The sequence below is a fragment of the Xenopus laevis genome, chromosome 8S (assembly GCF_017654675.1).
Source record: "Xenopus laevis strain J_2021 chromosome 8S, Xenopus_laevis_v10.1, whole genome shotgun sequence".
In the NCBI taxonomy this organism is placed as follows: domain Eukaryota; kingdom Metazoa; phylum Chordata; class Amphibia; order Anura; family Pipidae; genus Xenopus; species Xenopus laevis.
This window is the reverse complement of record NC_054386.1, coordinates 84,587,634-84,610,126: the sequence shown is the minus strand read 5'-3', so window position 1 is coordinate 84,610,126 and position 22,493 is coordinate 84,587,634. Positions and strand designations below refer to the sequence as shown.

At 41.0% G+C, this 22,493-nt stretch overlaps 2 protein-coding genes across 3 annotated transcripts; one reads left to right on the top strand and one right to left on the bottom strand.

Moving 5' to 3' along the window:
• Nucleotides 1-1,000: 1,000 nt before the first annotated feature.
• snrpa.S (small nuclear ribonucleoprotein polypeptide A S homeolog) lies at nt 1,001-9,930 on the bottom strand (the record flags this gene model as incomplete). The annotated part of the gene is given in 7 exon segments (NM_001086620.1): nt 1,001-1,450; nt 2,172-2,260; nt 2,887-3,066; nt 3,144-3,317; nt 8,142-8,314; nt 8,483-8,574; nt 9,913-9,930. Coding segments are annotated over 6 exon segments (849 nt in total). The 3' UTR covers nt 1,001-1,290.
• Nucleotides 9,931-10,248: 318 nt separating this feature from the next.
• On the top strand, nt 10,249-19,031 carry c19orf54.S (chromosome 19 open reading frame 54 S homeolog). Of its 2 annotated transcripts, none has more exons than XM_018233317.2 (7): nt 10,249-10,381; nt 12,977-13,187; nt 14,496-14,564; nt 14,653-14,777; nt 15,639-15,768; nt 16,221-16,291; nt 17,955-19,031. In XM_018233317.2, exons 2-7 carry the CDS (start codon nt 12,982-12,984, stop codon nt 18,260-18,262), a joined length of 909 nt encoding a protein of 302 aa, XP_018088806.1. In that variant the 5' UTR covers nt 10,249-10,381; nt 12,977-12,981; the 3' UTR covers nt 18,263-19,031. The 2 variants fall into 2 exon arrangements, with proteins under 2 accessions (XP_018088806.1, XP_018088807.1); XM_018233318.2 differs by having other exon boundaries at nt 10,275-10,400.
• The last annotated feature ends 3,462 nt before the right edge of the window (nt 19,032-22,493 follow it).

The window sequence follows — 22,493 nt, the reverse complement described above, 5'->3', positions numbered from 1 at the left end:
CCCGGTGTAGTTTTCTGCCGATAGGAGCACCGGCACAGGGTTTCAGGTAAGTCAATACATATCACTTGGCAAGTGCTGGACTTTTAAAGAGATTTTTTTTTTTTCCCCATAGGGAAAAGAAACCAAAACTCGAATTTTTGATGGTGTTAACGGAGAAAGAAACACCCCTGGGCGCAAAAATCCCTCCCCTGTGTTGCCCCCCCCCTTCACCCACCTGTCCCGCCTAGCAAATGCCCCTAACTTGTTACTCACCCCTCTGCGCAGGTCCTGCCCACGGAGCTCACAGGCTCCATCTCCCAAGTGGTCTTATTCCTGCTTTGACTGGAGTTTTTGGCGCATGTACCGGGTACGGATCTACTGCGCATGCGCCGAATGTCACAAAGTTTTCCGATTATGTGACTTTCGGCGCATGCGCAGTAGATCCGTACCCAGTACATGTTCCTACTGTGCATGCAGAAGATGGGAGAAGATGGCGCCTGTGAGGTCCGTGGACAGGACCTGCACAGAGAGGTAACAAGTTGGGGGCATTTGCCCGGGGGACAGGTAGGCCAGGGGGAGGGAGGGTTTTTGCGCCCAGGGAATTTCCTTCTCCTTTAAGTCTAAATAAAAAAGTACTCCATCTCAGAACTTCATGTACAAGTCAATGGCAGTTGTCCTGACATTTTGAAGATATCACGATCTGTGCTGGGATTCGTTAAAGCTCAAGCAGTATCTGGAGGAACTTTTATAGTCCTGCACCTTCATTTGCACCAACCCCGCACAAAAAAAAAAAAAAAAAAAAAAAGACTCCATAAATCGACGCAATTGTGAAAGTGATGCTGCCTAGCACACTCTGGCTGGGACAGATGCATTTAATAAATCAATCTGTGATTTATGATATGTAATTATGTTAGCACTATATAAAGGACAACAATTTAAAATTTAAAACTGAGAACATTAAATTTAAACACAAGTGTTGAAACATCTAGTTTTTAAAAATAAAAACAACCAGCCACATTGGTTAAAATAGACAAATCATGTTTATTACAACAACACAAGCTCCAGGTACAATGTCCGAGTTGCAGACTCTGGGTGCAATGCTGAAACACGAAATAATGTTTTGAAAAAAATTAAAATGTTACTCACCAACAAGATGAATGTGACACCAACGTATACTAAAAAATAACATCTTCATGTATTTAGAGGGGCAAAAACCCCAAAATAAAACATCTTAACATAATTCAGAATAGCCCTGCTCAGACTCCTGAGTCATGTCAGTGTACATGAAGAGTGATCCGGTGTTAAGTCTCTTTATTTTTTAGCAAATGAGATCTTCATGGAGTTGCTCTGTGTGATCTTGAATCCCTGAAGAGATTCCCGTGCAGCTCCAGCTTGCACCTCATTATCAAATTCCACAAAGGCAATGTCATGCCGGCCAGGAACAAGCCGAACTTCCTTGAAACCAGGGAATCTGTTTGGGGGGGGGGGGGGGGAAGAAAGTGTTTGAAATTTGTGGTAAAACGAATCCCGAATTCGGCCAAATCCTTCTGCCCGGCCGAACCGTATCCTAAATTGCATATGCAAATTAGAGGCGAGGAGGAAAGTCTCGTAACTTGGTCACAAAACAAGTAAAAAATTCTTCCCTTCCTGTCCTAGCTTGCATATGCAAATTAGGATTTCGTTCGGTATTCCGGCGGATCTTCCACAATGGATTCGGAGTTTCGGCCAAAAACAAAATAGTGAATTTGGCGCATTCCTACCCCTTTTTTAACTACATTTCCCAATATGAACATGTATTTACAAAACACAAATGAAACCTTGCAAGTTCTTATAGAACTGCAAGAACCCTCTCCAGATTGCTGGGATACAGGAGGTCAACTCCCTTCTGCAGTCCTCTTCCTCCATGCAGTGCTTAACATGCAAGAATGTTTGGGCACTGGAAGCTTCAAGCACTGCTTGGCAAGTTATTCCATTTATCCATCCATTGGACAGTTTCCTTACATCAGTGTAATAGCAAAGCGACAATCTGCATTAAGCATTCCTATAATTCCTAGGTACTAAATATAACTTTTATAAAGTTTTGTGGAAAACCACACATGTTGCTCTGCATTACAGATATTTAACTAAAGTGTTTTTATAGACTGACATGATTGTGAAAATCCCCATTAATGTAATTAATGTCCAATACTCACTGGTTGAACAGCATAGATAGCATTAGCTCATTTGTTTCTTCTGGAAGGTTGGTGAGGAAGAGGATGTGGTTCGGCGGGTTTTCAGAAATCTGCAATGAGAAAATAGCATCAAAGATATGACTTAAACACTCAGATATAGGCAGTTCCAAAGAAGTGGACACCTATTAAGTGACTAAAAAAAAAAAAAGAAGCAAGGATAGGCCATTAACCCCCCCCCCCCCCCAACAGTGAATCTAATTGCTAATGAAGATCTGCCAGGAGAGGGCCACATAGTCCAATGGTATTTTCTAGCCAGACTACCCTGTGCATGGGAAAGTAAACTGCAGGTTGCCTGGAAGGAGCATTCAGGCAAATTTCATTGGTCTGTGTTGGCCACCTTTAGAGTAGAAGCTCCCAAACATGCTCAGATTGTCTGATATTGACCATCCTGTCGCCCTGAGATTCATTTTAGCATGTCTAGACTTGAAGATTCCTCTTCTGACCACAACTAAAATGACATTTCCAAAAGCACATTCAAAACACCTAGGATACAAGTGGTCCCGTAAAAATGTACTTCCTAACAAGTGATAAGAATTTTGAAACATTTCTATACTTTAAAAGGACATTGGATTAGAGCAGTAAATAATGTTAGGCTGGCAAATAGGTACTCTCTATAAGAGCTAGAGTATCAGAGGCATTTCACCCCACACAAACCTGGTGATGTAGTGTTACTTACTGGTTGCATAGGTGCCATCTGCCCAGGCATCAGTTGCCCATGGGGCATACCTCCAGGTGGCATCTGTCCGGGTGCCATGCCTGGTGGAGGCATCATACCAGGGTGATGCATGTAGGGTGCCTGTCCAGCCATATGCATCATGCGTGGAGCTTGAGTCATACCAGGCATATTTTGCATGGCCTACAAATAAATAAAAAAAAGTTATGATTGTGCAACAAAGGTTTTCAGAAGGGATTCAGAATAAAAAATGCATTTACCGCCATCTGCCCTGGAACTCCTGGAAGCAGCGCTGCACCTGGCATTGCATTTTTGACACCTTGAACTTCCGGGACTTTCACCTTCCTCTTTTCCTGCCTCTTTCTGTCTCTTTCCACAAAGGTACCCTTCATTTTGGCAATTATGTCAGAATCCGTCTTTGAGTACTGTATTCTCTGAGGGGAGGGTAAAAAGAAAATCAGCATTAACCCTTTAAGTGCCAGCAGAATTTCACATTTTGGTTACGCAAAATGCCAGCCGTTTTTGAAACATTTTGTGCTCTCTCACTTTAGGGGCATTTTCTGAGGGGAAACCTATAGTTTACCTAGGAAAACTAAACATTGTTTTTTTCGGTAGAAACTGAGCTTTCTAAATCTGCCTGAGTTTTCATGTATTTCCACCTGTGCAAAAAAATTTAGTGCTAAATACCAAAAAAAAAAAAATAATGAAAAATTACCATTTTTCATCGTATATCAATTTATAACAGAAAAATATTTCATTTTAGGGATGAAAATCCAAATGATTTGGAAAGCCTTATGTCTCTCGAACGTGCCAATACCAGATATGTATAGTTTTAGGGAGATTTAGGATTTCTGTACAGCAAAAACTCCCGGCAGTATATTACCGAATTTTGAAAGCACTAAGGCAGAAAACGGCATGCTTTAGATTCCAAGGCAAAAAATCCTGAAACCGTAGGTTTACCCCCAGAAAACCATACATTTTTGAAAAGTACACATTCTGCCGATTACAAAATGGGTAACTATGTCTCTCTACTCCCAACTACCAAACATAAAAGCTTGTCTGAACATAGCGATTTTCCAAAAAAAAAATTCAAAATTCTGAAAAAATTATTTCAAAGGTTTTATTTTGCTGCTCCGCATATCCCAAACTATATTAGGTACCAAGAAAAAGCTCCTGAAATATGATTGCCAGGGGTCCACTGAACAGTTTGATACCCATTATGCATATCTGGCATTTAGAGACACCAATATGTAGTTAGCACATCCAAATTGTTCAGGACTTTACTTCAGCTACTGAGAAATCAACACATTGACTGCATTTTTTGTGGGGTAAAAACACAGAAATATATGTTTACCCCCCAAACCCATATATTTTTGGAAAGTACACATTTTACTGAATCTAAAATGGGTACCCATGCCTTTCTGCTCCAAACTACTGAGTCGCAAGGCTTTCCCAAAGTTGTCGGTTTTGGTGAAATATCTGGAAATTGCCTCAAAGCTTGAACTTTTCCAGCATCGTATTGTCCATGTATCATTACCAGCATAAAACATCCTAAATATGAACGCCAGGGGTCTACTAAACACTTTTATACCCAATATGCAGATATATACCAAACTATGTGGCGCACAGAGACCCCCAAATGACAATAGTGTATATACATTTTCACGGCTGACGCGCTGGCTGCTGCAAAATAAGCACCTGGTGTGTGTATTATGCGACATTAGACCCCCCTAACAGTACAGAGACCCCAGAAAACCATATATTTTCAGAAAGTACACATTCTGACGAATCCAATATGGGTAAATGTGTTTCTACTGCAAACTGCCAAACTGCAAAGCAATGCTCAACATAACGGTTTATCAAATTTCTGAAAATTGTCAGAAAGCTTGAATTTTACCCCATTATATGCCCCACATTTCGTAACGTATCAGCATAAAACATCCTAAATATGAACGCCAGGTGTCTACTGAACACTTTGATGCCCAATATGCATAGATATACCAAACTATGTGGCGCACAGAGACCCCCAAATGGATATATAGTAGATAAAAATTTATAAGGCAAAACAAAATAAGGCAGTAAAGAGTGAAATGCAAAAAAATCCAATAAAACCACAAAAATCAATGTTTTTTTTCCAGACTAGTGTTATCGGCCGTCAGAATCACAGTTTGAATATTTTAGCTGGGCCAAACAGGTTATACGGCTAGAAACAAGTGAACACAACATATGCAGAGCTGAAAATTCAATAAAAGTGGCTAAAAATGCACCAAAATTGCAATATAATCACCGAAATAACATACAAAAGGTATTGCACAGTACGGTTAGCGAATACGCTATTCGTAATGGCAATAAAACATTTTTTTCAGCCAAAAAGACGATGCGATAAGAAAAAAAAAAAAAAAAAAAGCCACAATGCCATGTATGTGCGTGTGCACAAATGGTAAATTACATGTTATGTGCGCGTGTGTGCGTGTGCACGTGTGTGTAAGTGCAGTGAGTGTAAGTGCAGTGAGTGTAAGTGCAGTGAGTGTAAGTGCAGTGAGTGTAAGTGACCCCCCCAATCCCCAAAAATGTATGTGTAAGTGTGTATCTAAGTGTGTATTACTGTAATAAGTGTGTGTTGGTGTGTTTGTGTGTGTAATTGTTGCACTAACCTGAAAAAGTCGCTGGAGACTGTTGCAGACGATCAGGAAGAGCCCCTGGAAGAGATCTGCGACGTGGTTCCTGTCTCTGTGCTGTGGGGGCGGAGATCGACGGCGCAGTGTAGGCTGCAGCAGCAGGACGTGCCTGCTGCTGCTTTTGGGCCCCTGGGCGATCGCGCCCCAGGGGCCACTCGATCCCCTGCTCTGCTCGTTGCCTAGGGGCAGGGGATCGAGGAGGAACGGAGCGAGCGGCTCTAACAGCCGCTCCTCCGCTCGAGAACCAGGAAGTGCTGCAGAACGTAGAATCTACGTTCTGTGGCATTTCAAGTACCTTTGCCACAGAACGTAGATTCTACAATCTGTGGCATTTAAAAGGTTAAAGGAGAAGGAAAGCTACCAAAGTAGTTTATTGCCAATAGATAAGCCACAATAGTGCAAGCTATAACACCATTTATTCTGCAGAATGCTTTACCATACCTGAACAAACAGGTCTAGAAGCCCTGTCTCTTTAGGATAACAGCTGCCATATTAGCTTGGTGTGACATCACTTCCTGCCCGAGTCTCTCCCTGTTAACTCGTAGCTCTGGACTAAGATTAGAGCAAGGAGGGGAGACTGGATCAAATTACAGCAGGGAGGGGAGCAAACCGAACATGCTCAAGCCCTAGCCCTGAAGATTTAAGATGAAAGAAGGACGTCTGTTAAAGAAGCCCATGTGTACACAATAGAAGGAAAGAAATGTGGACTCAAACCAGAAAACACTCAAAGTAATGCTGCTCTATTTATCTAGATCTTTCTGATAAAGCTTACTTAATTTTAACATTTCCTTCTCCTTTAAGACCAACTAAGGTACTGCATGGAGACTGAAAAGGTATAAATAAAACACAGGGAATATATAACTTTATATGCTTTACAGCTAAGGGGTATCCCATTCTGAAATAACTAATGAGCACAGAGACAAAAGCCAAACATTGAATTTTATTTTAATTGTACTGTGTGTGAGAATCTATAGACTGCAACATACTGTTCACAGCAGCCAGGAGCTGTGTAAAATACACCATTATTCGCAATGGTTAGTGAAGTCATTCTCCACTTTTGTATATGTATGACCTTTTTTAGAAATTGATCATTTCATATGTATTAATATGAACAGTAACACCAGAAATTGTATTTTTTTATCAAAATCTCTCGTTTCAATGTGTTTTCAAGATCAGAACAGCATGAGCAAATTGGGCAATCTGGTGTAATCCAGTTTGTGGAGGTCTTGGTGAATGCGCTCGTTCTCGGTTGTGCACTTTGGTTCAAGCCAGACATCAGTTCATGCTCATTTTCAAGTACAGATCTTCAGCGTCTGCTTAACTAGCTGGTATTTAGTTTTGGTGGGTAGCAGAGCTTACTTCAGCAGTGTGAGCAGTGTCAGGTGATCTATACAGAGTGGAGCACTGGCTGAACATGGAGCATGCTACAATATATTGAGGTGTATGGCTGTATGTGCACAAATAGAATATTTTCTAATGCTTCAAGAGTAGGTATGTTAGGTTGGAGAAACCAAGGATTATAATTAGGGATGCGCCAAATCCACTATTTTGAATTCGGCCGAATACTGACCCGAATGCAGATGCAAATTAGGGAAGGGTAAAAATTTTTTTTTTATATTCTTGTTTTGTAACAAAGTCACTCAATTTTCCTTCCTGCCCCTAATTTGCTTCTGCAAATTAGGATTCGGTTTGGCCAGGCAGAAGGATTCGGTCTAATCCATATCCAGATGAAAAAGGCAGAATCCCGAAACGAATCCTAGAATCAGTGCATCGCTAATTATAATAGATCATAATATGGGATTGGATGGCACTCTGGTTTTATTGCAGCAGACTGCGAATAGGATTATAATATGGCTGACAAAATTAAGAGGCCATTCAGGAAAAAACAAATCTTCTGCGCACCTCCACAATAAAAAGCAGCATACAACAAATATGCAAGCACACAGGGTATGTTAACTTTACAGGCAGAGGGACTTGGAAGGGTGTTTTTGTTATACATTATGGGGCAGATTTACATAGGGTCGAATATCGAGGGTTAATTAACCCTCGATATTCGACCGCCGAATGTAAATCCTTCTACTTCGAATATTGAAAATACCGCAAATATGACGATCGAACGAAAAATCGTTCGAACGATTAAATTGTTCGATTCGAAGGTTTTTAATCCATCGATCTAACGATTTTTCTTCGACCTAAAAATTTATAGAAACCCTATGGGGACCTAACATGGCACCTCGGTAGGTTTTAGGTGGCGAAGTAGGGGGTCGAAGTTTTTTTTAAAGAGACAGTACTTCGACTATCGAATGGTCGAATAGTCTAGCAATTTTTAGTTCGAATCATTCGATTCCAAGTTGTAGTAGCCAAAAAAAAAATCATTCGAAATTCGAATTTTTTTTTTTTTTTTTATTCTATTCCTTCACTCGAGCTAAGTAAATGGGCCCCTATTAGTCTGCCACTAAGGTGCCAATATAAATCCACGCCCCTTAAGGCAAACAATTTTGCATAAATAGTGTCAGATATTCATGGCTTAAAGAAAACAAATACAGTAGAAAAAAAAAAACAAAACAACCCCACACTAACCATTGGCTTGTCATAGAAGGGAAACCCCTGCATAGACCTCAGAGCGTTGGTGGCACTGCTTGTTTCTTTAAATATAACAAAAGCCTGTCCTCTCATCTTCAGGTTGCGAGACACCAAGATATCTAGAATCTGACCAAACTGCGAGAATATGGCATAGAGGGACTTCTTTAGTTCTAAAGAAATGGAAACAAAAAAGAATGAATTTATTTTTCCAGGGCAAATGACTGCTCAATAACACGGAATTTCTCAGAAATGCACCAAGCCGAGAATGTATAGATACCGGTAAATGTGTACAGAGCTACAGTATGTGCACCAGTGATTGCTAGTCAGCCTTAACTCACCATCTTTTTTGATTTTCTCATTGAGGTTGTTGATGTAGATTGTGTTATTTGGCCTAACTTCTTGAATAGACATGTTTCCTTAAATCCTTTATCTGAAGAGAGAAAAAAAAAAAGTATAATAATAAGTCACTTGCAGCTTCAACAGAACATTGCCCTAGTACATTCACTATTAATTAAAAGGATACGGTCATGGGAATTTTTTTGTTTTTCAAAACGCATCAGTTAATAGTGCTGCTCCAGCAGAATTCTGTACTGAAATCCGTTTCTCAAAAGAGCAAACTGATTTTTTTTTTTTTTTAAATCTGACATGGGGCTAGACATATTTTCAGTTTCCCAGCTGCCCCCAGTCATGTGACTTGTGCTCTGATAAACTTCAGCCACTCTTTAGGGCAGAGGCACACGCTCAGATTCGGGGAGATAAGTTGAAGACAAATCTCTTCAAGTGACTAATCTCCCCAAACCGCCTTCCTGCTAGAATGTAAATTGCTGGCGGGGTGGCACTCTGAGCGCTTCGTTTTCCAAAGTTGCCTCACGAGGAAATATCAGGCGACTTCGGAAAGCGAATTCGCTCCAAGGGCCATCCTGCCGGCGATTTACATTATAGCCGGCAGTAAGGCAGTTCGGGGAGATTAGTCGCCAGGCGACTAAATCGCCCTGACTCTGAGCACATGTATCTGCCCTTACTGCAAATTGGAGTGATAGCACCTCTCCCCTTCCCCCCAGCAGCCTAACAACAGAACAATGGGAAGGTAAACAGATAGCAGCTCCCTAACACAAGATAACAGGTTCCTGGTAGATCTAAGAACAGCACTCAATAGTAAAATCCAGGTCCCACTGAGACACATTCAGTTACATTGAGTAGGAGAAACAACAGCCTGCCAGAAAGCAGTTCCATCCTAAAGTGCTGGCTCTTTCTTAAATCACATGACCAGGCAAAATGACCTGAGATGCACCTACACACCAATATTACAACTAAAAAATACACTTGTTGGTTCAGGAATGAAATGTTATATTGTAGAGTGAATTATTTGCAGTGTAATTTAGAAATAAAAACTACAAAATAAAAATCATAACAAAATTCCTTTAAAGGTGTAGGACTAGTCCATCACTAGAGCACAATCACTGTAACACCCATACACACAACATCAGAGTTATACAAAGAAAACACATTAAAAGTGAAATATTACAAGGCGGGTGAGCTTTGCATTCTCTGACCTACAGCAGGAGACAACAAAGGCCCCAAAGAGCAAAAGCCTAAAGAAACAAATAAGGAGAGATGCCACAGTCCCGCCAGGAACATACCAGTCCGGCAGTGTCCTCCACTTAACTCGGTCAGGCAGTCGAGCCGGGAACAGAATAGAAGATGCCCGTAGATGTAGCGGCGCCGTTAGAAAGCGGGAATATAACACAAGGAACAAGAAGATACTCACCCTTACACAGCAAATGATTCAATCCAAAGGACCGCCTAACAAAACGCCGGGCGTGCTTCAATATGGCGCTCGTGAAAGGAAATAACTTTACCGGATGTGACGCAATTTAACAAGAAGTACTTAAAAATCAATGCACAGCACCTACTATAACGCGATAAAGTGCAGCCCCGTTTCCCTAAGTTTCTTCTAGGCCTGAATTTCGCCTACTTCGAACCACGTTACTACAGCAACTTTCATCGCCTTACCGATTTATATTGTTAGCAACCCATCCACAGATTCATTCATTGGTCGCCAGCCAATCCCACCTTTCACCCCTGAAATGTATGATTGAAGGCTGTTTCATCCTATAGCGACAGCCCAAAGCAATTCACGTGGCCAATCCGAGATCGAGGCGTAGAACGCGGTGCAACTGCTAAATCATTCCTCCCGGAAGCCGGAAAGTTTTACTACTCCTGCAGCAAACGTGACGGTATTGTTTCACTATTGTTGTAGGTGGCCGTGTTCCTAAATATGAATTGCGTGGACTTTATTGCTCAGCTGATGTTTTGGAAAAGGCTATCGATGGCAGATTATTAAATACACTTGTACTGTTCTGCAAAGGGATATATAACTTATATTGCCCCAACTGTGAGTTCTGGCAAATGCCAAAGAGGCTCCTGTAAGATGCCTTAGTGGTATATTTATCAAAGAGTGAAGTTAGAGATCGCTCACAGTCCTCTAGAGTGAAATTCTGTTACTCTCAATTCATTTCTATGGGATTTTAAAAGAGTATTTATCAATGTGTAGGGTATCCACCTGGCTGGTATTTTAGTGGCCTAGCCAGTAGGGTTGCCACCTGGCCAGGCTGGTAACATACCTCCCAACTGTCCCTTTTTCGGAGGGACAGTCCCTCTTTTGACAGCTCAACTCGCAGTCCCTCATTTGTACTGGAAAGTCCCTCTTTTCTCAGAACAGCCAGAAAAAGAAACAAAGTTTCTCACTTAATTGGCTTTTAGCAGAGAGCCCAAAACAGCTGACAGGTGCAAATAAGATACTTTGTAACAATTTTGAGACTCAAAAACACAGTTTAGATAAGGAGAAATATTTTCAAACTTTCATAACCTGCCAAATTTTGTAAAACGAACATGGTCATTAGGGGGTGTGGCCATATAAAGGGGGGTGGTCAAAAAATTTGCTGCGCTACGTGCGGAAAAATTTTTTTTGTCCCTCTTTTTACTTCCAAAATGTTGGGAGGTATGTAAAAATGCTGCTTGGTGACAATGTTGTTAATAGGGAAAAACCACAAAAATATAGGATGGGCGGTATTTTTTTTCCAGAAAAGGTGGCAACCCTTCTAGCCGGTAAAACACCTGGCCGGGGCCGGTATTACAAATTTATTGCCAATGTAGTTGCCCTTTAAAAAAAGCCCTTGGTTCACCAACAGAAAAGGGACAAAAAGATTTGCCGCGCTCTGCACAGGGAATTTTTTTGACCGCCTATTTTTGTGGCCACACCATGTCCATTTTTTTTTTTTCCACACATGTTTTTATTTGTTTTTCCAGAATACAAATAAAACGAGTAATAACAAAATCGTAACCAATAAAGTAGATTAGATAACAATATTATTGTCAAGTGTAGAACAAAGTATTAGAAGGCAGAATTGATAATAAGCAATTTACGTTTTTGCCAAGTGACCATAAGAAAAAGGACCGGGTAGATACATCTCTAACCATATGTGTTAAGGACGACCCATCTTTTCACTATCTGTGGACAGTAGGGAGAACCAGTAAAAGTTTTATACTCACGTTAGGGAGCTCGTTAGTATTTGATTAAGGGAGTGGCTCCTGGGGGGTCCCGTTGAAATTGGTTGTTGTAGATTTCCCCCATTCACCATGTCTATTTTACAAAATTTGACAGGTTATGAAAGTTCAAACATATTTCTGTGGTTTTTATGTTTTATTACAGTTTTGCTAATGAAGGTGAATTGCTCTTTAAGATGCGAGTCATCGTTCTTATCATATCTAAAACGGTTACAAAAGTATCTTAAGTATCTATTCTGGGCTCTCTGCCAAGAGCCAGTTAAGTTAGAAACTTTGTATCTTTTTCTGGCTGTTCAGTGTAGCAGATCAGAGAGAAACTTGGGACATTTCAGTACAAATCCGGGACTGCGGGTTGAGCTGCCAAAAATGGGAATGTCCCGCTCAAAACGGGACAGTTGGGAGGTATGAGGCAACCCTAGCAATGGGTGAAAGTGAAAGTTCATCCTTTGATAAATACGCCTTTCAAAATTACATAGAAATGAATGGAGATTGGCAGAATTTCACTCTAGAGGGCTGTGGCGACCTCTAACTTCACTCTTTGATCAATATACCCCATAGAGTTTGATTCCCAGTCCAGATCTGCTTATATCTATACATTATAAAGAGGTGAAGACAAGTCAGACACTTTTTTTCCAACACTCTACTGCTATCAGCTTGTGCAGCATTCATTTAAATATAACCAGTCCATCCTAGTAACTTGAATAACTTGTGTCTCTGATTTTTGATCTGATAATAGCATATTCGTTAGGACTCCCCTGGGGTCTCTTTACCCCAGATTTTCCAGAGAAGTCAATTATAGACAATTGATAAAATAGACTTTTGAGGAAACTTTGGGTGATTTTGGAAAGCCAGAGCAACACATGTGTTACCTCTGTAACTTTATCGCAGATGGGAAAGCATTTGCAGAAGAATAGTTGCCCGCAGAAGAAGAGATTTGGTGAAAGGCCACTAAACTCCTTGTCTGCCATTGCCCTTAGCTATAGAAAGATGACACCTACAGTTGTGGGTATGATTTCAGAATTTAGGAAGCTTTTTAATGAAGTTAAAGACAAAGAAATGCTTGCTTGGTATCTAACTGCAGTTAAGTTTCAGGAGAGTCAAAGCATGCACAAAGGTTTTAGAAGAACAATTTGCAGGGACACACTTTGCCACGATAACTATGGCAGAACCACATAGATAGACATCCCCCAAATAGGAAAGCATGCACAATGCTTGCTGCGAATTGTATTGTATTTTAATCTTTTATGTGTGAAATGTTTCTGCAGGACCCATGCCAAATACCAATGAAGATTCCACTGCTGCAGAGGCAAAGGTCATTCTGGTTCCACCACCTCCATTGCCTCCACCTCCACAGCTTCCTCTGCTGCCGCCAACTGTGACGAGGCACAAGTTCTTTAAAAAAGTAGCTGAAAATAGTGACCCATCGGTTGGAGGCTGTGAAGAGTTAAAAAAGATGATCAAAAATAGACAGAGCCGGTAAGCAACTTAGTAAATCATGACAAGCTACACATCCTAATGCAACAAAGAGAGTTGTGACTAGGGTTGCCACCTGGCCGGTATTTTACTGGCCTGGCCGGTAAAAATTATGGTTGATGCCAATGTTATTAATAGGGAAAAAAGATAAATATATAGGAAGGCTGGTATTTTTTTCCAGAAAAGGTGGCAACCCTAGTTGTGACCAAAGTGTATTCCCAGCATTTGACTATGACTTGCCAGACACAGCAACCTATTAGATTATGGTAAAGTGGGTTAAAGGTTGCCATAAATCCTCCATATAAATTATAGTACAACGAATATTAAAGAGGATGTTCACTGAAATACAGTGAAAGGAAATCCTGTTCTAAGCAACATCCCAAACCAAATGAATTTAAAATTTACAATGGCTATTTGTAAATGTAGTTGCTGCTGAAAGCATTATGTGTCGTGCTGTTTATATTCTCTGCATGTATGCATCTGGCATTTAAAATAAAGTAGCGGAAACCTATTAGGATGGTGCCTAACATTTATCATTCACTCACAGTCACTTAAAGTGATACTGTCATGGGAATTCTGCACTGAAATCATTCTCCAAAGAGCAAACAGATTTTTTTATAATTAATTTTGAAATCTGACATGGGGCTAGACATATTGTCAGTTTCCCAGCTGCCCCTGTTCATGTGACTTGTGCTCTGATCAACTTCAGTCACTTTTTACTGCTGTACTGTAAATTGGAGTGATATCACCCCTCCCACCAGCAGCCTAACAACAGAACAATGGGAAGGTAACCAGATAGCAGCTCCCTAACACAAGATAACAGCTCCCTGGTAGATCTAATAACAGCACTCAATATTAAAATCCAAGTCCCACTGAGACACATTCAATTACAGTGAGTAGGAGAAACAACAGCCTGCCAGTAGGCAGTTCCATCCTAAAGTGCTGGCTATTTCTGAAAGCACATGACCAGGCAAAATGACCTGAGATGGCGTCTACACACCAATATTACAACAAAAAAATACACTTGCTGGTTCAGGAATGAAATTTTATATTGTAGAGTGAATTATTTGCAGTGTAAATAGTGTCATTTAGAAATTTAAATAACAATCTTGACAGAATCCCTTTAAGCTTTCCTGCTTCTTACTAATAACATTATGCCTTCCTAAAGTTATTTAGTTTTAAAGACCTGTTAATAGGTACCAGTAAGCAGCTGGTTGAAACAAAGCTGCAGTTAAAATTTACCAATTGTAATGACATGTTTCTGGGGTCAGCACATTTTGTGACAGTTAATATTGTGTGTTTCTCTCACAGATTCAGTGGGGAACTGAAATGGCTGCTTTATAACCAATATGTGCCATCCCTGATACAAGAAGGACCACAGTAAGTGGATACAGACAACACTGTGCTTTTGTGTTTTATTCCATGTATTGATATAACCGCTACATGCTGCCTTTTCTGTCCACAACAGGTGTGGCTTGGTGGCTCTGTGGATGGCAGGGAGACTACTAAACATGGCACATGAAGTACCACTGCATTCTATTGTAGAGGCAGCTGTTTCTAGAGGGTTCACAGTTCAGGGGGAGATGTTCTCGGGTGAGTGAGGTCAATGAAGAGTTGCTTGGTATTGAAGTTATTGATACGGCGCTGCAAATATGCTGGCACTATATAAATAAATGTTAAAGGGATACTGTCACTGGAAAAAATTTTTTTTTCAAAACGAATCAGTTAATAGTGCTGATCCAGCAGAATTCTGCACTGAAATCCATTTCTCAAAAGAGCAAACAGATTTTTTTATATTCAATTTTGAAATCCAACATGGGGCTAGACATATTGTCAATTTCCAGCTGCCCCAAGTCATGTGACTTGTGCTCTGATAAACTTCAATCACTCTTTACTGCTGTACTGCAAGTTGGAGTGATATCACCCCCTCCCTTTTCCCCCCAGCAGCCAAACAAAAGAACAATGTTAAGGTAACCAGATAGCAGCTCCCTAACACAAGATAACAGCTGCCTGGTAGATGTAAGAACAACACTCAATAGTAAAAACCCATGTCCCACTGAGACACATTCAGTTACATTGAGAAGGAAAATCAGCAGCCTGCCAGAAAGCATTTCTCTCCTAAAGTGCAGGCACAAGTCACATGACCAGGGGCAGCTGGGTAATTGACAAAATGTCTAGCCCCATGTCAGATTTCAAAATTGAAAAAAAAAAAATCTGTTTGCTCTTTTGAGAAATGGATTTCAGTGCAGAATTCTGCTGGAGTAGCACTATTAACTTATGCGTTTTGAAAAAAACATGTTTTCCGATGACAGGATCCCTTTAATAATAATAATGGCTCACTTACCAACATCCTCTGTGTTCTAAGGCTGCACCAAGATCCTACTTTTTGCAGTTGGTAATGTCATGGATTCACCTTCATATTAATGTAAATATCTGTAACTGTGTTTCCCATAGCTGCTAACATGGCTGTTCTAGCAAAGGAAGTGTTTGGCTGTCGGTCTGAGCTATGTACAGGTGGAATGGATGGAGAGAATAAAGGCAGACTATTGCAGCAGCTGACTTCAGGCCTGCCTGTGCTCATCCCGTATCCTTCAGCTGTAACAATAGATAGAGCTGTGCTGTGTCTGGCAGAATTATTGGCCTGTACCAGGCATAGTTTGTGTAAAATATGCTGTATGTGTCACCCACCACCACAAAGTACCCTTCAGATGTGGGGGGAAAACAAGGTGATTTGAATGTCTGTCCACACTATGCTGAAAATGTAGCAAAGCCCTAGAGCTAAGGTTACCAGATAATGTGAAAAATCAGGAGATGTATAGGAGACCCAGCCAGAAGATTAACAACTTGCATTTAGTAGGTGTCTCTGATCTTTGTGTTACAGAGTAATATTTCTTTAATAAACACCAGGTGGCATCATATCACTTACCATTTTTTATATGTTTATGTAACATTAACATATATAAGAGCTTGGCTGTAAAACTGACTTTTCTTCATTAAAAAAAGCTATCGCTTGCACAAACTTAACTGCCTGGACAGATATGATGAAGACTTTAACCATGAGCCGTGCCAGAGAGGGGGTCACCGGGCCCATTGGGCAGTTATCTCAGGTGATTAAGATAATGAACTCACTTCCTCTGTAATGCTTCAGCAGCATTGTATTTGCTAGCATTTAAAGGAAAACTATACCCCCCAAGCAATGTAGGTCTCTATAAAAAGATATTGCATAAAACAGCTCATGTGTAAAACCCTGCTTCATGTTAACCTTAAAAATAAGTGAATTTAAAATGAATGAGGGTGATATTCTGAGAACTTTTGCCATTTACATTTATTATTTATTTTGTTTTTATTCCAAGATATGAAGGGATACATGTACTGTTAATATGAATACGTTTTGTTACAACAGCGCCACCTGCTGGTCAGTTTACAACCAGTCTGATCACCAAGTAGTCAAGGAAGTTGTCAGGTGAAAGAAAGAGGCTGCTCTGATGTTCTTCTGCTTAGGAAAAAAAAATTAGAAACCTTTCTCGCATCTTTCCTAAGCAGAAAAACATGAGAGCAGCCTCTTTCTTTCACCTGACAACATCCTTGACTACTTGGTGGTCAGACTGGTGGGAAACTGACCAGCAGGTGGCGCTGTTGTAACAAAATTCATTCATATTAACAGTACATGTATCCCTTAATATCTTGGAATAAAAACAAAATAAATAATGTACATTGCAAATTTCTTAGAAAAGCACCCTCATAAATTTTAAATTCACTTATTTTAAAGGTTTACTTATCCTTTAATAAACCATTTTCATAATAATATACTTTTTTAGTAGTATGTGCCATTGGGTAATCATACATAGAAAACTGCCATTTTAAAAAATAAGGGCCGCCCCCTGGGATCCTAGGAGTCACGGTGCACACAAATAAACCAAACATGTTAGGTCACATGAGCCAATTAACAGACCGAGTTCTGTCTTTTGCTTCCACACTTCTTCCTGCTGCCCTAGGCCCGGGCCTTTGTGGCAGGGGCGCTCCACCAATGAGGCGAGTTGAGACGCTCGCCTCAGGCGGCAGCGCCCCCCTCGTTACCAGGGGCGGCAAAAATGCCGCTCCTGGTAACTAATAGCCGAATTTCCGGTTTTCAACCCGGAAATTCGGCTCTTCTAGTGCAGAGAGCGCAATTGCGCTCTCTGCACTAGCGTCGTGCAGCGCCCCGACCCCCTCCTGCGCAGAAAATGTGAGCGCCGTGAGGAGGGGTCGGGGCGGCAATGGAAGGCCGCCTCGGCGCTGCTTTGTGGTTTTGCCACAGATCCAGGCCTGAATAAATGCATTACTGATTACAGACCTCAGTCGGACAAATCACGCAGCCTTTCCTCCCCTGTTCGCAACACTATCTTGTAAGCGGAGCAATGCCGTTCTAAACTTCCGCTCCGATTCGAAGATAGTGTTGCGAACAGGGAAGGAGAGGCTGTGTGTTTTGTCTGACTGAAGTCTGTACTCATAAATGTAATCATTTGTGCTTAACCAACGATTTTGCAAGCATGGGGAAATCAGTTTTATGGGGAAGTGATGTAGAGACTTTAGAACATGGTGCCGGCTAAGTTAGTGAAGTGTAGGCAAGTTTGGAATGTGAGCAGCGCTTCTAAAAGACACAGAGAGAAAATCGAACCCAGCGTTTCAGGACAGGGGGTAATTGGCAACATATTGGGACTGTTTTGTAATCACGCCTTTCCTTCTCCTTTAAGGCTTTGGCTATAATATTGGATATATTTTTCCTTTCAGGTGTTTTATTTGGAATAAAGTGTGGTTCCTTTAATCCTGACCCCGATATTCCTGGTCTATATTATCCTTCTTCTGATTCTCCTTCCCTAGAGGACCTTAACATTCAGGAAACCTACCTTGTGGCCAAGCAGGGAAAGAGTCTGCGATACCAGCTGTGGGAGTATGACTGTATCAGCAGGAGTAATGGGCAGCTCCTACATATCGACCCCAAGAGATCAAGTGATGGAAATGTATACGTAGTTCCTTCAGGAGGTGTGAAAGCTGGGTTGTGCGGGCAGATTGTCCTACTTCAACCAATGGACATTTAACAACCTATGCAGTTAGCTAAACATTCTTATAGAGGATGTTTGAAAATGGTCCTTGTCCCCCCATCCTAAAGCCCCACTTTATCTGGTTTGCTTCCCTTTATCTCCACTGGCCTCACTAAAGCTGTCCATTTACATACCGATTTTATCATGCAAGATTATTGGTAGGTATGTGGCGCCCAGGGGCGTAACTACCGGGGGAGCAGGGGGTGCAAATGGGCCAGGGCCCGCACCCCCGCAGGGCCCCCCCCGGAAGATCGTGCGCGCTGCAGCCGGCTGGAGTCGGCTGCAGCGGCAGAGAAAAATCACGCAGATGAGGGTGGGGGCGGGCCCATCTGCACGGCCCGCACCAGGGCCCGCCCCCACCAAGTTACGTTACTGGTGGCGCCACACCAAGCCTGGCCAATATCCATATGCACTGGATATCAGTTAGTTCTGGAAATAGGTCAGTTCATTTTATCTGCCTGTGTACCGTGATGGTGAGCACATGGAGCCTTGGCAGATAAAGAAGCGAATAGTTGTCTCGATTCCTCTTCACTGATTCTGTTTCAATTGTTCCTATAGAATTATAGGAAGACAGCCATACCTTGTGTGGCCCCTTGTATGCCCTCTGTCAGTTTGCCCATTGGGTAAAGAAGAAACATGGTCGGCCCATGTATGGCCACCCTAAGGGGCAGATTTATCAAAGGTCGAAGGGGTAAATTCAAATTTCAAGTACTTCGACTAGGGAATAGAAATCCAAAAATTTGAATATTGAAATGTATCATGTACTGTCTCTTTAAAAAATCGACTTTGACCATTCAACATCTAATACCTGCCTAACTGCTGTTTTAGCCTATGGGGGATCTCCTAGAAACTATTTGGAGACAATTGGTGGACTTTGAAAGATCAAAGTTTTATTTTATTTTTTTTAAAAAAGTTAGATTCGAATTCGATCGAATACAGACTATTCACCTGGAAAAAAAAACGATAAATACATTTCGGTTATGGGAGTTCAAAAAAACTCGCATTATTTTGAAATTTGACCCTTGATGAATCTGCCCCTAAGTGTATAGCCTTAAAGGAGAACTAAAGCTTAACGAAAGAAGTAGCTAGAAATGTTGTACATTATGTTTTGGGCTTCTGTACCGGCCCAAGGCAACCACAGCCCTTTAGCAGTAAAGATCTGTGTCTCCAAAGATGCCCCAGTAGCTCCCCCTCTTCTTTTCTGCTGATTCACTGCACATGCTCTGTGCTGCTGTCACTTACTGAGCTTAGGGACCCACTCACAATATACAGTACACATAGAATAGAAATGTCACAATATAAAGGCTGATTAGTAATTAATACAGATAATTACTACATGGCAGCACAGAAACCAGTGCAATTAGCATCAGAATTTAATAATCAGCCCTGTAGCATCAGCTTATATTACAGACCGACCTCATTTTCTGCTGGATAATTAGTGACGACCCCTAAGCTTAGCTTCTCAACAGCTGCTCAGAGCCCACTGAGCATGTGAGTGTCACAGACACTTTCCAAGATGCTGCTATTGACAAACTGAAACTTTAGGCTGGTGCAATAAATTCAGTATATAAAATAAAATTTTTAGTCGTATTTATTTTTAGGCTTTAGCATACCTCCCAACTGTCCCTTTTTCGGAGGGACAGTCCCTCTTTTGACAGCTCAACCCGCAGTCCCTCATTTGTACTGGAAAGTCCCTCTTTTCTCTGCACTGAACAGCCAGAAAAAGAAACAAAGTTTCTCACTTAATTGGCTTTTAGCAGAGAGCCCAGAACAGCTAACAGGTGCAAATAAGATACTTTGTAACAATTTTGAGACACAAAAACACAGTTTAGATAAGGAGAAATATTTTCAAACTTTCATAACCTGCCAAATTTTGTAAAACAAACATGGTAATTAGGGGGTGTTGCCACAGAAAGGGGTGTGGTCAAAAAATTGCTGCGCTACGTGCGGAAATTTTTTTTTTGTCCCTCTTTTTACTTCCAAAATGTTGGGAGGTATGGCTTTAGTTCTCCTTTAACATCAGGCTCGGGAGCAGTTCTAGGATCAAACAGGCTGTAGATACTGTTTACATTTGTACACCATTCTACTGGATGCTTGCACTGTACTGATCTCGGCCTCATGTTAATGCAAGAAGTTTAGTGAAGCAGTTGCAGGAGAAAGAACAGGATTGTTGCAGCAGTAGATACTGGGGGGCTTGAGGGCAAACAAAGACTGTGTTACAGTAATACGGGGGATTTTAATAGTCAGGGGATGCGCAAAAAAAAATCTGATATGTCTGCACATGCAAAACACAGAAGTAAAGCAGTTTTATAATGAATGGTTGCAATTGCTGTCACATTTTGTGAATTATTGGCTCTGTTCTGACATGATTGATTTTCCAGCTAATAATCATTTTCTTGTTTACAAGTTGGTTTTTTTCTTAAAGGGATCCTGTCATCGGAAAATATGTTTTTTTCAAAACACATCAGTTAATAGTGCTACTCCAGCAGGATTCTGCACTGAAATCCATTTCTCAAAAGAGCAAACAGATTTTTTTATATTTAATTTTGAAATCTGACATGGGGCTAGACATATTGTCAATTTCCCAGCTGCCCCTGGTCATGTGACTTGTGCCTGCACTTTAGGAGAGAAATGCTTTCTGGCAGGCTGCTGTTTTTCCTTCTCAATGTAACTGAATGTGTCTCAGTGAGACATGGGTTTTTACTATTGAGTGTTGTTCTTAGATCTACCAGGCAGCTGTTATCTTGTGTTAGGAACTGTTATCTGGTTACCTTCCCTTTGTTCTTTTGTTTGGCTGCTGGGGGGAAAAGGGAGGGGGGTGATATCACTCCAACTTGCAGTACAGCAGTAAAGAGTGATTGAAGTTTATCAGAGCACAAGTCACATGACTTGGGGCAGCTGGGAAATTGACAATATGTCTTCCCATGACAGTACCCCTTTAAAGTGGGGATGCAGAGCTCTTAATATGTGGATTTCACTTTGTTTAATTACAGGCCCGGCTGTTGACCCTGCATATTTGAACTGAGGTGCTTTGATAGTACTATTACATCAAGGGGCAGATTTATCAAAGTGTGAAATTAGCGCTCACCACCGTTACGGTGCCCATATACAGGCAGATTTAGGGTGGTGGCAGAAGGAACGACTCGTTTTCCGAAGTCGTCCAAAGTTTCCATGTGACAGACATAATTCTGCCTTTTGCTTCCACACTTCTTGTTACAGTTGGGGGCATATTTATCAAGGGTCGAATTCTGAAGTGCAAAAAACTTCGAAATTCGACCATCGAATAGGTTACTTTGACATTCGAAGTATTTTTAACATTATGCGATCGTACTACGATCGTACCTTGAATCGAACAATTTGAACGACTTCGACTTCTAAAAACGTAGCCAAATGTTGGGTATATGTTCTAGGAGGTCCCCATAGGCTAACATAGCAATTCAGCAGGTTTAAGGTGGCGAAGTGTCGAAGTCGAAGTTTTTTTAAAGAGACAGTACTTAGATTATCGAATAGTCTAAGTATTTTCACTTTGAGTCGAAGTCGAATTTAGGCCTATTCGATGGTCGAAGTACCCAAAAAATAGCTTGAAATTCGAAGTTTTTAACTTTGAAAATTCACTTTGACCCCTTAGTAAATCTGCCCCTTAGAGTTGCAGTATTTCTGGTCAGGTGATCTCTGAGGCAGCACACAGACCATCACGAAATGGTGGTTCAAGGCAAGATATGTAAACGGGCAATATTTAAATATTTATACCATTTTGGTGAGATTCTTTAATATGCCACTTAATATGATGCAAACTATCTGTTGCTTAAGTATTCATTTTGGGGGTAAAGTTTTCCTTTAATAACAATTTCCAGGAAGGTAATGCACCACACGAGAACTGCTGTTTTATATATATACATATATATATATATATATATATATATATATATCTATATATATATATATAATAAACTGTTTTTGGGGATAAAGTTTTCCTTAAAACAACAAAGGGAGAGTCCAGCACTGTTCTGAATAACTCTGAATGTGTAAAGGTTACACCACTTCAGCCAGAAATAATAAAAAATCTCATGGCTCCTTACTGCGACGTCTGTCTGAGTTCCATGTTTAAGCTATAGCACAGACTGTATCCATTTACGTCTGCCTGGAACAGACTTTCACATACCTCCCAACATTTTGGAAATAAAAAGAGGGACAAAAAAGTTGACCATGCCCATTTTTGTGGCCACAC